This window comes from Dama dama, chromosome 5 (assembly GCF_033118175.1).
Source record: "Dama dama isolate Ldn47 chromosome 5, ASM3311817v1, whole genome shotgun sequence".
NCBI lineage: Eukaryota > Metazoa > Chordata > Mammalia > Artiodactyla > Cervidae > Dama > Dama dama.
In genome coordinates this window covers 62,690,736-62,705,783 of record NC_083685.1, presented here as the reverse complement: position 1 = coordinate 62,705,783, position 15,048 = coordinate 62,690,736, and the positions used below count along the sequence as shown (strand labels likewise).

At 40.3% G+C, this 15,048-nt stretch overlaps 2 protein-coding genes across 3 annotated transcripts in view; one reads left to right on the top strand and one right to left on the bottom strand.

Annotated features, from left to right (window-relative positions):
• The window catches only part of LRBA (LPS responsive beige-like anchor protein), a 725,050-nt gene that overhangs the window by 417,422 nt on the left and 292,580 nt on the right, over positions 1-15,048 (top strand). The gene's annotated exons all lie outside the window — the stretch shown is intronic.
• Positions 2,647-5,372, bottom strand: MAB21L2 (mab-21 like 2). The gene is made up of 2 exons (XM_061142478.1): positions 4,685-5,372; positions 2,647-4,502 (listed from the first exon to the last, which is right to left on the bottom strand). The coding sequence occupies exon 2, from the start codon at positions 4,295-4,297 to the stop codon at positions 3,218-3,220; it is 1,080 nt and encodes a 359-aa protein (XP_060998461.1). The 5' UTR covers positions 4,298-4,502; positions 4,685-5,372; the 3' UTR covers positions 2,647-3,217.

Here is a 15,048-nt window from a genome sequence, read left to right as displayed (position 1 = left end):
GTAACCTGTGGAAAGAGAAGAGGTTTTTAAAAATGGAATCATTTCTTTTCCAGGCTGTTAGTGTGTATGTGTCATGTGTGGTGTATGTCCACACACACACATGTGTATTTTTTTCTTGAGTTTATTGGTAGGAAATTCTTTGAATTTGTAAACATCTGAATTATTAAAATTTAGTGACTTAGAAGAGTTTCAAAGTCATTCTTAATGAAAATGTTATAATTTTTTAAAACTTTACAAATCATCTGTTGTCTTACGCATGTTTATAGCCCTTGGGTGTTCAGCATTGCTGCTTTTATTAAGGTGGGACTTGGTAGACTGTATGAAAGGAAGTCTGTGCTGGAACTGATTGTTTTGAGTCTGAGAATGCAGCTAATCCAATGTAGAGAAAACTTTAATTTTGAAATTATATCAGCTAGGAAAAATTTCTACTTTGTTATATGGCTGGAATGTCTGAAAACCTGTTTTAGTTTCTTCAGGAAAGGAAAGTAACCAAAATTACTCAGACTCTCTAATTTATAGTGATTTGTGTGTGAAAAGCCAAAATTTAATTCAAAATATTCTATTATGTTTTGGGACATACATGGCGTAAAGTCTAAAATGTGATTTATTTTAAAAGTATCTAATGAGTTGTCCTTATTGTTAAAACCTCTGCCAATGTTTATGATTAGGCTCTTTGAAGTTATCGACTCCTTTTTGGGGGAAGTTATAACTTCTGTTTCTGTCTGATCTTTTTCTGTGCAGCATCATTAAATTATTTTTTCCCCTGCTGCTTGTGTAATATAGGATCTTTGAGCCTAATCACAGACCTTGTACTGCTGCATCCTGCCAAATGTACAGAAATCAAAACTGTAGCTACTTTATATTAGTAAAATGTTTCAGTCCCTTATTTGAAGAATTTTTGATTTTGTATAGATGTTGGTGCTTTTTTAATTGAGGCACTGGAGTTTTTTCTTTTCTTGTTGGTGATACCTGCATTATATTAAATAAGAATGGAAAAAAGATACTGAATTTGGGGGAATTTTTGTTTCTTAAAACTTCTTTCCTGGGACATTTGGGAGAAGACATGTCTAATGCTTTATATACTTTCTTGAGTGAAAAAATGGTCATTTTAAAATGTAATTTTTATCTTTTCAACTAAACACTTGCCCTTACGTCATTTCTTTGTAAATGTAAGTACCTTCTGCTTGCTTTGAAATTGTTCTTAAAAATCAGAACATTTTCCCTAGAGAATAAATTCATTTGTGTTATTTTAAAAACTGGTATATATGCCTGACCCAGTTATTGTTACAGTGTTTGTTCTATGTCTGCAGGAAGAGAGACCTGAGAAAGGTCTGGTATAGGTTGAAAGAGTGGAGATGATTTCAGAACTGCTAAAATCAAAGTTTATATTTCTAACTCAGAACTGGTTTTTGCTGTGGAGTTTTTACCTGGGAATCTTAAAAATTGAAGCCTGCTTGAACTAGGCACTAGAGCTCTGAGTAGCTTCCTTGTTTTCATCCATCTCTGCTATCCTGCTGCTCATCCCTCCATACCCTGCGACCCCCACTCTGACTTCTCTGATCTTTAAAATTGCTTTGTAGAGCATTCTTCTTTGTATCTCTCATTCATGGATTTTCTCAGTAAGTTAAAAGATGGGCTAATCCAAAGAATAAAATTAAAGAGCAAAATCTGACATGTATTCAGTACCTGTGCCTTGTATTAGCATGTCTAATGGAGTATACAGTAACTTTCAGCATAAAGAAGAACCTTGGGGATGCTTTCAGTTTTACTAATTATTTAATTTTGTAATCAGTTATTTCCTTGAATTAGAAAGAAACCTTTGTTAAAGTTGAAATGTTTAAATGAATACATTAGAAAGGCAGAAAGAGGAGGAGCCTACTTACATGTAATTTTTCTTTGGTCATAAAAACAGTATGAAACACTTTTTAAAATTTAAATTGCCTATAAGCTACTTCTGAATAATTCTGGGATTTGGATTCTAAAAAGATGATCATAGTTACAGCATTTATCACTAAGGCATTTAAAAACTTGAAGTAATTTATAAATCTGGATTGTTCATTTCACCATTTGCTGGGGGAAAGGAAAATTACTGTATCCATGTTATTCTCTTTTACTGTTGCTGATTTAATTGTTAAGTTCATATTATTTAAAACTTGAAGAGAACAAATGATTGGAAGCTAAGTATTAACTCATTGTGTTAACTATTCAGAAAAGATCCATAAATGTTTCTTTTGTAATTCAGGCTTGGGATTTTTTTAAATTATAGCATAAGAGAGCAAGTCTCTTAATTTTTAATGTGAAAAAACTTTTTCTATTAAAATTAGGATCAGAATTAGTTCTACCATACAAAATCTGTTCTTTTTTCAAGTGTGAAATAAGATACTACTTTTAATCTGAAAATCTACAGAACAAATACATAGTTGTGTAAAATTAATATTTTCCTTTTTCTTGGTGGAAACTTGAATGGTTAAATCTACAAAATGTCCTACATTTGTAAATTTTGCAGACTGGAGTTAAAATGGAAGCTTCTTGCATTTAGTTCCTCAAGTTCACGTCTTTATATTATAAATTACAAACTGTGCTCTCACCTGCCTTCATTTAAGAACAATCCACAATCAGTCAATTACAATGTAAAGTCATATTTTTATTACTGTTTTCAACAAGACTGCTTAGGGTGAGGGAAAAGGTGTGGGAGAAGGAGGGGCACATTTGACATTGGCACTGAGATACAGTTAACATCAGCAAAACTTTGTTTAAAAGAGGAATTTTACATATAATTAAATACTTTTTTTTTTTCACTTGGTGACAACATTCAGGCAACCCAAAACAAAGTGGGGAGGGTGGGAGAGGGAGAGAGAGAAGAAGGGGAGAGAAGGAAAAGGGAGAAACGACTATATTTTGATTTGAAAATGTACCTTGGGTTTCATTCTGTGGTGGCAAAGTCCGATTGCTTCTTTTGTGTGACCTTTTAAATTCACATTGTTTGGAAGAAAACGATCACTTGTGTGCAAGAATGTGATTTTGGTTGGGTGGTGGGTCTGCTCTCCTTTTTGTTTGCTTGTGAATTAAGGAAGTCTTCTGCCGGGTTCCGTTCCTCTTCGGTGGCTGACAGAAAAGTTTGTGTCTGGAGTTCTCGCAGTTTGTCGCCGAGTTGTGTGTCTGTCGTGTGTTCGAGAGCATTCCCGTCCGTGTCGCTTTTCAAGCAGTCCCCGGCACCCTATAGCTTGTCCAGGCTTTTGGGATTGGTGAGAATTTCCCTGGCCAGCCTCCAGGTCTGCTTGGCAGCGCTCTCCAGGGCCGAGTGGGGCTTGCCCTGGAAGAGGTCGAGGTTGGGCAGAAAGTAGTGCGGGCAGCGGCGGCACTGCAGGCAGGAGATGAGCTGCAGCAGGATGCCGTTGAGCCGGTCCCCCAGGCACGCCTCGTCCCAGTCCGTCTCCCGCGGGTGCTTCTCGCACTCGTATAGCAGCAGCGTCTTCATGTGGTAGTTGTTGAGCGGCTGGCCCGGCAGCTCCAGGTGGCGGTCCCGCAGCGTCTTCAGCACCGAGAGACACTTGTTTCGGCAGCCGCCCATCAGCAGGCGGTTTTCAGCCTCCCCAAACTGGAGCACCCAGGCGTCGCTCTCGGCGGAGCTCTGCTTGCCGGTCAGCGAGTAGCACTCCTTAGAGAGCAAGTTGAACCCTTCGGCCTTGACCTCCGCCACCCGATTGGGGCCAGGCCAGGGGATGTGGGGCATCGGCCACTGCGCCGCGCTGCGGGGCCAGATACCGGTGCACTTGAACGCAGGAGTGATTTGCACCACGTAGCGCTCCCTGATGCGCAACTTGACCTCGCTGGTGTCCGCGATCATCTTGACCACGTCCCGGTAGCTGCACTTGTCCACCGCCTGAGCCACCAGCGTCTGGAAACGGGAGCGGATCTTGCGTGCCGAGAGGTAGCCGGACGCCGTGATGAACTCGACCCAGAGAGACATGCTCCGCTTCCGCCCGTCGCTCAGTTTGAGCACCGCGCAGCCGGGCAGCGAGCCGTCGTCCACGAAGTTGAAGACGCCCATCTGGTTTAGGTAGAGCACCACCTCGAATTCCGTGGGCGAGATGACCTCCAGACCCTCGTAGCGGGCATCGATCTCGCTCAGGGAGCTGATGAAGCGAGGCTCCTGCACCTCCACCTCCTTGAGCACGTCCGAGACCACCTTACAGACCTCTCGGATGGTCTTGGCGATGGCCGCCTTGCGCGCCTGGCAGCGCTCGGTGTAGTATTTGTTGAGCTGGTAAACCAGCTTGGCCTGAGCGGCGATCATGTTGGGGCACAGGTCCGGGCTGTACACCGGCGTCTCGCAATACGTTGAGGGATCCAAGGCTCAGGCGCTGGTGGTGGCCCTGCGGCTTGCGAAAGAGGCACTGCGCTCCCCCTGAGCCCCACTCTCACTCTTGCTTCCACCTGGGCTGACCGGCTGATGCTTCAGCCGCCTAGCGCTTTCTTCCCCGTCTTTTGAAAGCTTTTTTCTTCTCCAGAAAATAAGAAGGGGAGAAAAAAAAAGATCTTTGAAAAAGAAAAGTACCTGCTGGGACTTCCCCCCCCCCCCCCCCTTTCTCTTGATAAGTGAAATGAAGATGTGCCTGCGGGCAAGATGAAGGGAAAGAGGGGGGTGGGGAAAGACAGGGTGAGACGGGAAAATTCAGGTTACCAAGAGGTTAGGTTTAGACGTCTGCAGCGGAGATGGTCCAGAAATCTGGAAATGAGGTCTGTTAAGTGCCGAAGTAAATTTAAAAATAAAAGCAAAACATTCAGTGTTTCATTCTTAAACTTCTCTCCCACGCTGGTAGCACTTCTCTTTTCAGCTTAGGTGAGCACTTTTCTCCTTGCCCTCCCCCAAATGGAAGGTGAAGGGTGTAATTAATGTCCAGAGAGCAGCGAAGTGCAACTCAGCCCGCAGCACGCTCAGAGGTTCTAAGGCGCCCTGCACTCCCAGTATGTAGGTCTGCTCTCCGCTCGGGGGTCCTCTGGTAGCGGTTTTCCTCTTTTCCTACTGGAGGCGTTGTTTGGACTGGGTTCGCTTGTTTGCAGTGGGTCCTTCTTGTCTTTCTCTAGGTGCAAACCTCTGGAAGTTCTTTGATTTTCATTTCTGCTTCGTAATTTATAAATTTGGCTGTCACAGAATCTGTTTTAGTGTGACGAAGTCCTTGCTTGCGTTGCATCTGGGGTTTAGTTATAACGACTTCAGGATTTTTCTTCTCCTCCCCCTTTAGGTTGCTTGTGCAGATTCCACTTTCTGAGTCGTCTCTCCCTCCTCCCCTCCGATGTCTCTCTCTCTCTCTCCCTCTCCTAATCTCTCTCCGTCTCCCTCCCTCCCTCTCCCCCCTCCCTCCCTTTCCCTCCCTGTCTTTTTCCCTCTCTCCCTCTTTCTCTCCCCGCCCCCCCCACCCCCCAATCTCTCTCTCTTCCCTTGCTGTTTCCTGGAGTTATTTAGTTTATGAATGGTCCAGGACCATCATGAGGGGGTGGAGCTTCAGTTCCTACAATCGCTATCCGAGCTGTCAGTGCTGTGGCCAATCCCAGAGAGAAGACAGGCATGCTTGGCAAACAGTAGCAGCCACCGCTGCCCTTGATAAAGAAAGGGAGGAAAGCGAGAAGTAAGAAAAGAGGAGGAGATGGTAGAAGTCAGCCGCTTACACACATTTTACAGCCCCTCTTCTTTATCCTCCTCTCTTATCGATTGCCAGGAAGAAAAAGAGTATATAGAGAAGGGACTTCTTGGAGATGGCTGGAGTGATTCAAGGGAGAGTAGCAGTGGTTCAGAAAGGTTCACTTTTTTTTTCCCCTTTCCTATCAGCATTGTGAAGAAGGTGCAAACTCTAACAAAATTACTTTCGCTTCAAGGCAAACGGAAGGAGGAAGGGAAATCTGGGAAAGGACCTAAATTTTTCTAGATTTTCTCCTCAGGCAAAGTCTTCCTTTTCTTCCCCTCCCCTCCCATTGTTGCCAAGAACCCTAGCAATTGCTGTCTGTGTGCGCCAGTTGGGCAGTTGGGGTGGGGGAGTGGACATGGGGTGAAGGTTTATAATCATAAATCTCTTTTCAGTAATTTCCATATGCTGTTGAAAAACAAGGCAGGACACAAATAGTGCAAGTACCTTGTTTTATAATTACTTCATAATTAAGATTAAGATATATTTAATATTAATTGTTGCAAGAACTAACTTATTAGAGAGAAAATATGTTTAAATTGTGAGAAATGGTACAGATTTATATATGGTAGAATTTTGTTGGATATACTTTTAAAATAAGCCGCTAAAATTATTTTAAACTTAATAAAAATGAAGGGAAGTAAATGTGAACCTGAGTTAAAGTTATGTTACAAATCTAATTTTGAATATGTTTTTCAGGCAGTACAGAATTTCTCTTGTAAAATCATTTTATTTTCATAATTGACTCTTGCTTTTAAAAGACTTCACTGCTGCAAAAATCTATAAACTATTCTGTTATTGATTACACAGATGGCTTACTCCTCCCTTGGCATTTCAGTGAGACTCATGCATGTGCTTTTTAGTCGAGGTATTAGTCTTTCAAGCTGAACCCATGGTAGCCTTTAGGTACTTTTGGTTGAAAAAGCTGTAACAGTGTTTCTGATTTGCTTAGAATTGAAGGTTTATGTTTGAACCTTAGGTGTGTGGATTCCCAGTCTTTTTAGGACACATCAAGTAGATGGGGATACTTTCAGTTAGATTTTGGACCTTATGTTCTCTGAGAATGCTGTAACAATGAAAATCTATGAAGCCGGTTGTGCTGACTTCATTTTGCAAACTGTGTGAGGCTTTGCAAAACCCCGCGGAAAGGTTTGACTTGCTCTCATAAGGTTGAACCAGGTGAACCCGAATTCAGTTGCGGAGGAAAGTTTGCTTCATCAGGTGCTTGCTGTCAGACACTTGGACCTCTTTCTTACATGTCTGGTGCAGACCACTGGCATCTTGTCACCCCTTCACTCTTGTTGCTATAGATCCCTTTCTAATGAAGTTTGCCCTTTTTGTCCTTTTTGAATCAAGTCGGATTTGTCGTCCGCCATGCATCTCAGCGGCCGGGGTTGGAACGAGAAGTCCGCGGGACGCCGAGCTGTAGTGACTTCTCGGGAGTGTCGGTGGCGCCGGCGGCCGCGGGCTCCGGCGGTCTCCCGCCTTCCCGGGCACGCCGCTGGCGTCGGACCCCGGGCCGTGGGGGGATGGACGGACCCGGTGCTCCGCGGTCCGCGCGCGCGGGCGCCCGGGCTCCGTTGGCACCCGGGCGGTTGGCCGCGGCCGCAGGCGCTCTGGGCAGTGTTAGTTGCAGGAGGCGCACTTGGCAGCGGGAGCGGCGTGAAAGCCGGCGGAGGATCCCGCGTGCCTTCTCCCGAGGGCGGTTGCTGGGCGGAGACTGGCGGCGGGGCCGGAGGTGCAGAGCCTGCCCTCCTGGACCCTCTCTCCGCGCCCCCAGTCTGAGCCGCTCAGGCCTGGCGCGTGGACCGCCCGGGCCGCGACGCCCCGGGGAGCAAGCGTGTACCCGAGGCCCCGGGTGACGGCCCGACTCCGCGCGCCCAGCCGCGGGCCGGCGCCCTCCGCCCGCGCGCCCTTCCCGGGTGGGGCGGCCCGGGCCGCATGGAGCTTCTCGCCGCCGCTCGCCGGACACCCCCGCCTCCTCTCCTCCCGGCTCGGCCAGCAGAGCCAAGCCTCGTCCGACCCTTGTCCCCTCACTGGTCCACTTTTACATACTGAGGCCGAGGGATGATAAAACGTTACAAATGTTTTGATTTAAAAACAATTCATTACCAATTTACCCTGTCCGAGGTAGATGCTCTAGTAAATAATAAATCAGTTAAACAAAGGCGACTTTAATTTATTGCCGTGGTACTAATTAGAAACATCATTTGAGCAATAAACTTAAACACTTCCAGCAAATAATGCTCCCTCTTGCTGGTTCCCTTCCTCCCCCCTCCCCCACCCCAACTCTCTGGCTGCCTCCGCTCTCCGAGCAGCTTCAGCTGTGTGTTTGCGGATCCGCTCTTCCTCTGGTTGAATAATTGAAGGGGGAAACGGTATCCGAGGAGGCTGTAATTGAAGAGCCCCTGTCACCTCTGCTTTTATGTATGTTAGTATAGAAGTCCATCAGCAGCTCCTTGATGGTGTATTAAAACGAAGTGGCAGCCCCTTCTGCAGGAGATACCGTATTCTATTAAAGGAGACCAAGTGAGAGAAAGAAACTCTAGAGGCTAAAAGCCACTTCAAGTCTTCAGACCGATTGATCTGTATTCTCTTGTTATAATCCGTCTCATCATACTTGAGTTAATGAGGCAAAAGAGGGGGAGCGGAATCTGATGGTCCTTGACAAATTCATTAGGGAGGCTGCAGGACATTTTATTTGACTGTTAAACATCTTGTTTGTTTGGTTTAGGCAGTGCCAACATCAGCATGCTTCTGCCCAGACTTATCATGTTGGTCTGGCTACAGACATTCCTAAAACGAGGAGGACATGCAGTGTGTGATTTGAATATTTTGTTTTGGATTTCATGTGGCCAATAACCTTCAGACTTCTCTAGGATTTACCTTCATCGTCCTTACACTAGGAACATTTTATGAGACTATAGAAGATACTGAGGTGGGCATGTTTTTAGTTACTATAAACTCAAATATGTATGTTTAAACTTTAGTCTGAAAAGTTCCCATTTCCTTAAAAAAAAAAAAAAGAGTCAAATTACAGCAATTACTGTACTAGTTTTTGAAAAATGTGAATGTTTAAGCTCCAGAAGAGTAGCCAGGTCATATATTAGATCCTATTTTTACTTGGTTGTGGTTAAATAAACTTTTAATTATTAATTGAATTTCCCTTTGCAGTGAAACACGCGTACAGAAATTTGGGAATAAAAATTTTAACTCTTTATACAAATACAGTGTTTTTGAAAAAAAATTGTATATTTTAATTTGAAGGGCTTTTTATATTTAAAATCAGAAGCAGAACCAGGTACTGTATGGATGGTGCTAAAATAAGGTGATGAGTTGACAGAATATTTAAGCTGAAAATATTTCTAATTGAAGAATGATGGGCAAGTAAGTTAGAATGTTAATCTTATAATACTTTATTCTGGGATAATACTACAGTGCTTGATTTTCTCAGTTTGTCCAATTACAGGACTTTCTTGCATAGAGAATTCAGTCGTATTTTCCTTCAGCAATTGGCTTAAGCAACCTCAACTTCAGTTCTTTGAGAAACACCCCTGTCTTCCATTTGCAGGCAAACAGTATGAGAGAAAAAGAAAAGTGATGCTCTTTGCCTGTCATTTTTATACATTCTTGCACTGCTCATGAAGCTTGAACTGCTGCAGGGAATGTATAGATTTGAAAAGAAATGATTCAGTAGTTCATGTTGTGTTTCTCAGAGCAAAACCAAACTAATGGCCGAAGCCAGTGCTTCTGTACATCTGACAGTTATAATCCTGTTTACATTTCCAGGGAATTCAGAATCCTTAAACTTTTATTTTTTTGCTGATCTTTACTTAGAAATGTGCTGAGTTAAACTTCAGAGCAGGTTTTACTTTATCATATCACTGGGACTTAAAAGATACCCATTAATTTATTATCCCTGGAAACAGCATATAGTATTTTAATAATCTTTCCTAAAGAGTATGGAAACTTTATATGGTTTTGTTTTCCAGGAAAACATTTTAGAATTATTTAAGAAATAATCAGATTATTGACTTAAAAATATCAACTGTTGGGAAAACAAAAGATCACATGTTTACCTGTATATATTCTTATCCTCTAAAATCTGACTTTAAAAATATCAATGCAAGTTGCTAAATGTGTGGTTCTTACATGCTTTATCATTCAGTGTATTTATCAAAATGCTTAATATTTTTTAAGAAGAAAATTCTTTTCTGGGGATCAAGGTGTAAAAGGTAAAATAAGTAACTATTCAAATTTAAAAACTATTCAAGTAAAAATAAGAATAATCCAAACATAGTTTGATAGTGTATTAATTGATGAAAGTTCATTACTTAAGATATTAAAATATCCGTAAGCTTTAACAGCACCAACTGTTAGGATTATATGATGCACATTGTATTAAAAGTCAAAGTAAAATTATATTCTCTTTCATTCTCTGTCAGATGATCTAATTTTCCAAAACTCCTAAGAGTCAGAGAAATTATTTATAAGCTATTGATAATTATGACTCTGATATCAATCTGGAGAATAATCAGTCATTCAGTGTTTTCTTTGAGCAGTTCACGATAGTTCCTATTTAAATGGTAAGTCATACTACCAAAACAAGTTGTTTTTTAAAATTTCTTTCACAAAATAGCTTAAAAAAAAAAGAAGAAACTCAAACTTTGTAATCACATTGATTGGTAAGTCAAGGATATTGTTCTAGTTTGAACAGTTTCAATTTAGTGTTCTGTAAAGTCAAAGGAATGGCCTTAACTTTGCATTACTGAAGCCTCAAACTCTATTGAAAAATACTTTTATGTACCTTCGAATATTGTTTTGTGGAATTAAATTTGTTTGGGTTACCTTGGATAATATATTTGATTAGTGATATTTATACTTACTAAGCTTTTACAAGTCTAATTCTACAAGTCTAATTCTACAAGTATAATTTAGTAGGATAATACAATTGAAAATAGATGTTTTTTTCCCGAAGTTTAGTACCAACTGTGTATATGAGTACTTTATTAAGCTATTCATAAGGTAATATCATCAAGTGGACGATGATAGAGCAAAGAACTTGTATTCAGGAAAATGGAAGTGAGCAGTTTTTAGCCTGACTGAAATGTAAATGCAACATCATTGCATTAGGATATGCAGTGTTAAGACAGTCTAAGTTAATTTGGTGATTATTTTTCAGAAGGTATTTCATTGAATTTACTATATTTTCACTTATGTCTTTTAACTTTACCAAGAAATATACACATTTTTGAGCTTCAGCAGTCACATTCTTTTATTTCTCTAAGACAGTTCTGAAAAGTTTGAACAAATAAAAGTCTACCTTGTCTGTCTTCTTTCCTTCCTTCCTTCATCTTTCCTTTCTTCCTTCTTTCATTCATTTTAACAATTTTATCTTACTAATATACTCTGAGGTATATATTTTTCCTGTTTAATAACATTGACAGCATGACTTACTATGATTTCCAACAAATGAAAGTATGCTTTTATTAAAGCCAATTCTTAACGATTATATATAATTAGTGGGTTATAATTTGTGTCTCCTCCATCTTTGAGAAACAAACTTTTACTGGCCTTTAATATCACTTCCAGAAGATAGAAAATCAAGATTGTTACTATTAAACTTGATGCTAGATAAGCCTTTTCATTTCAGTTACATTCAGTTCTATTTGGAACATTGAATTGTTTGCTATAAAGAAGATGTGGTTTCCTTTGTTTCATAAGATAATAGTACTGAGTCACATGTAGAATGTTTCTTGGGATCTCAGAGCCATCCCCACTCTCATTTCTACTTTCTCTTGCGATCAGTGCCAGACATTTACGAAACAGATGATGGAGAGGAGGGATGTTGATTATGCCAGTACTGAGCTGCGCTTAGTTCAAAATGTAAGACTTGGTGTTATGTTCCGTATTTCTTTCAGTCCATATGAGTCATTTTGTGTATCTCTGTTTAAAATTTATCAGTTAAGCATATTGTAGGTAAGTTTTTGTTACATTTCAGGAAAACTAGTTCTTTTCAGCATCTGTTTTTCTTGAGATATATAGGTTCTGCAGCACTCCATCTGTATAATTAGTAGTAGTAGTAATCTTGAATCCATCTTCTGCTACAAATACAGGAAATTTTTAATAGACTGTGTGGTATTTTTAATGAACATGTTAAAAAATCTAGCGTATTCCTTCCTTTAAACACTATGAATTTGAGTAAAAGTGATGTGCTGAGAGGTTTCTCTGATTCCTGGTAGTGGTTAAATAACAACAAAAATCCTTCATTGGCTCTAATCTACATATAGAAGACATCTGTGTAGTATAAATGAAATAATATTTGATGGTCTAAGGAATGGAAACTTTTCCTTTAACCATGTGAAATGAAGCTGGGATATAAAGCAGCTGTCTTGGCCTATGTATATCAAGATTCTGCCAGTCTGTTTCTTTTTCTGAATTTGCCGTTTCTCCCTTCCCTTATGATCTTTGGATCCGAAAGAATCACTCTCTTACTTTTTGACTGGTTTTGTCTGTAGACAAAACCTGGGTTGGTAGGTTTAAATCAGCCTAGATAGAGTGAAAAATCTTTGATCTACGACTGTGACTTTTTCCAAATGATTTGCTTGCTGGGACAGACACAATCCATGCCCTTTCACTCTGCTATCAGATAGGTGCACAGAGGACCTGAAAGACTCCCAGATGCACAGTTAATCATCTCATTAGATAAGTAAAGGGTTCCAACCTTACTTCATTAGGTGTTATATTTCTAATAGTTATTTGTTCTGTTGGTTATTTAACCTTGGTTAAATGTTCTACAAATCTAATCTTTCCTTCAAATTAGTCAAAACTTTCTGTAAATTGTATTTTTAATTATTTAATAATATTTAATAATTTTTAATTAATGAAATACAAAGCTGTGTTTTTTTTTTTTTTTTTTTTTTAATGTAAGTTGGCTGTCACATAGCTTACCTGGATAGATAAGATACAGGGAGATGTACATTACATTTAAAGTCGCTCAGTCGTGTCTGACTCTTGGCAACCCCATGAACTATAAGGTCCATGGAATTCTCCAGGCCAGAATATTGGAGTGGGTAGCCTTCCCTTTCTCTAGGGCATCTTTCCAACCCAGGTCTCCTGTATTGCGAGCAGATTCTTTACCAGCTGAACCATAAGGGAAGCGCAAAATTACTGGGGTGGGTAGCTTATTAGAACAGCATTCGTCTAGGGGATAAAAAGCCCTGAATTTTTACCTTTTCTTGGTTACAAGTTGTGTGAATGACCTTGATCAAGTCATTATCTCTACTCATGTTTTCTTAATTGTTAAATGAGGGGACAGATGAGGAGTTTTCTGCCTCTTCTAGATAGTCAGAAATCTATAATTTCTTACCGCAACGTGATCAGAGTTGTTGTTTGTCTCTTTAGCAGTTGATTTTAAATCAGAAATCTTTTTGCACACATTTAGAGCTTCAGCGCTGTTCTGAAAGTTTTCAATGTGAAAATAATCACAGAAAAAAAAGCTTACAAATGGTTATAGTCCATATTTTAGACTTTAGGGGAAAATGCAAATTATAGATTGAAGACAGTTGTGAGGGACATCCCACTAGCAAGTTGGAATAAATTGCAAGAGTATGCTAATTATTGCTTGGTAAGAATTGGATCACAGAAGTGTGAAAATGAAACAGGCTGTGTATTCTTATATATTTAACAAAACTGTATGTGTTTAAAAGTGTAGACAGGGTTGGCAGGTGTGTTTATTTCCTCAGATTGTTGAATTATCTTTCAGTGTTTCTGATATTTTCACTAAGATTAGCTAATCTGTAAATATTAGTTCTTGAAGCCAAATAAAGTTCAAGTTCACAATGAACTTTAAAAAAAGGAATGTTTGGTCTTCTCTTTAGAGAAATGACATTGCTTTAAGCAACTATAACATTACCATATTTATGTTGTGATAAAAGATAGACCCAAGCAGGGAAATGGTTTTCAAACCATGAGTCACTAAAGTAAGTTTTATGCTACTTTCTCATGGTTTTCACTTGTTTTCATCAGAAGATCTGACAAGCATGAAAGTGTTAACATCTTTTATTTTACAGATGTTCTTAGTTTTCCCTCAAACTGTAAAAGATGCTGTATCAGACTAGCATGGTGGGAAATAATTTCAACACCTCCCTTCACTTATGCGATAACTTATTATTTGTCTGAGCTTGTGGATATTTTTGGAGGGAGGGAAGTGAGACAGGAAAAGACAGCATACTGAGATCTAATTGTTCTCATTTTGAGTTATAGATCAATCAGTCTGTCTGCTTTATTATAAATTCACTCTAAAATAGCTTTTCAATGGGCATAGTTATTTTTATGTCTATATTGTATTCTTTGGAAATCCGTTGTTAATGCAGTAGGCATGGCAGCTGACCACCGAGAGCGTTGCTGATGGACACTCTGTGGGTTTGCAAAGTGTAAGCCTGAAAGACTAAGAGATGAGAAATGCATTGCTATTTGTGAATTTATGTTTTATCTCACTTCACTTGAAAATTTATGAGTAGTGTGGCTTAAGGGTGCTGGAGTTGTGTGTTCCAGGGCTTGCCCCTACTGATAACACCCTTGTTGGCGTGAAAGTGCAATGCAAATTATGACAGTTACAACCCTCTGTTTTGTTTAACCTGTCAGTGGATTTCCTGGCTCAGTGCTGAGGGCAATGGTGTGTTCAGCTAGTCCATATTCACCTAAACTTAAAAGGTCAGGTTTCTACAGGCAAGCCTAGTCAAAGCCTAATTGATGAGGAGGGCAGAGAGACAGAATTTACTGTTCTGTTGGCTAGTTTCATATCGTTAGGTTGTCCTGAAAGCATCAGGCAGTCACAGCCCCTTTCATGTAAGTGCTGACCCTAGACAGGAGCTGACAATCAAAGGAGGCAGCCACAGGAACCAGTGCAAGTAGGCTATTGATTTTTCAGTTAGGTCTAAGTAGTTTGTAGTATGGGTAATGGGTGACAGAGGCAGGTATGTCATTATCAATGAGCTCCAGAACAGTCGCCACAACCCTCTCTCATATTTCCTTCAGCCCTGACAGTATGCATCCAGGGCCGGTCAATAAATCGCCCAACCCTTAACTGACAAGTGACTTGGAGGTTTAGGTTGAGGGGTGGAAGTTAACAGAGCTAAACTTCTCTACTTGAACACGTACTGGATTTCAGTACTGGACCTCAGAATTAGTAATTATGTTGTTGCAAGTTTTGGAAATCCTGATTTGTAAAATTCTGTGCAACTCAGCAGAGTTTACTTTTAAGCTTTTGAGAATTCAAAAAACATTTTTACTTAGTTTAGAAATTAAGAAATGAGCAGATTATTTGTAAAGATACTCTGCAAGCACAATTAGGTCATTATTG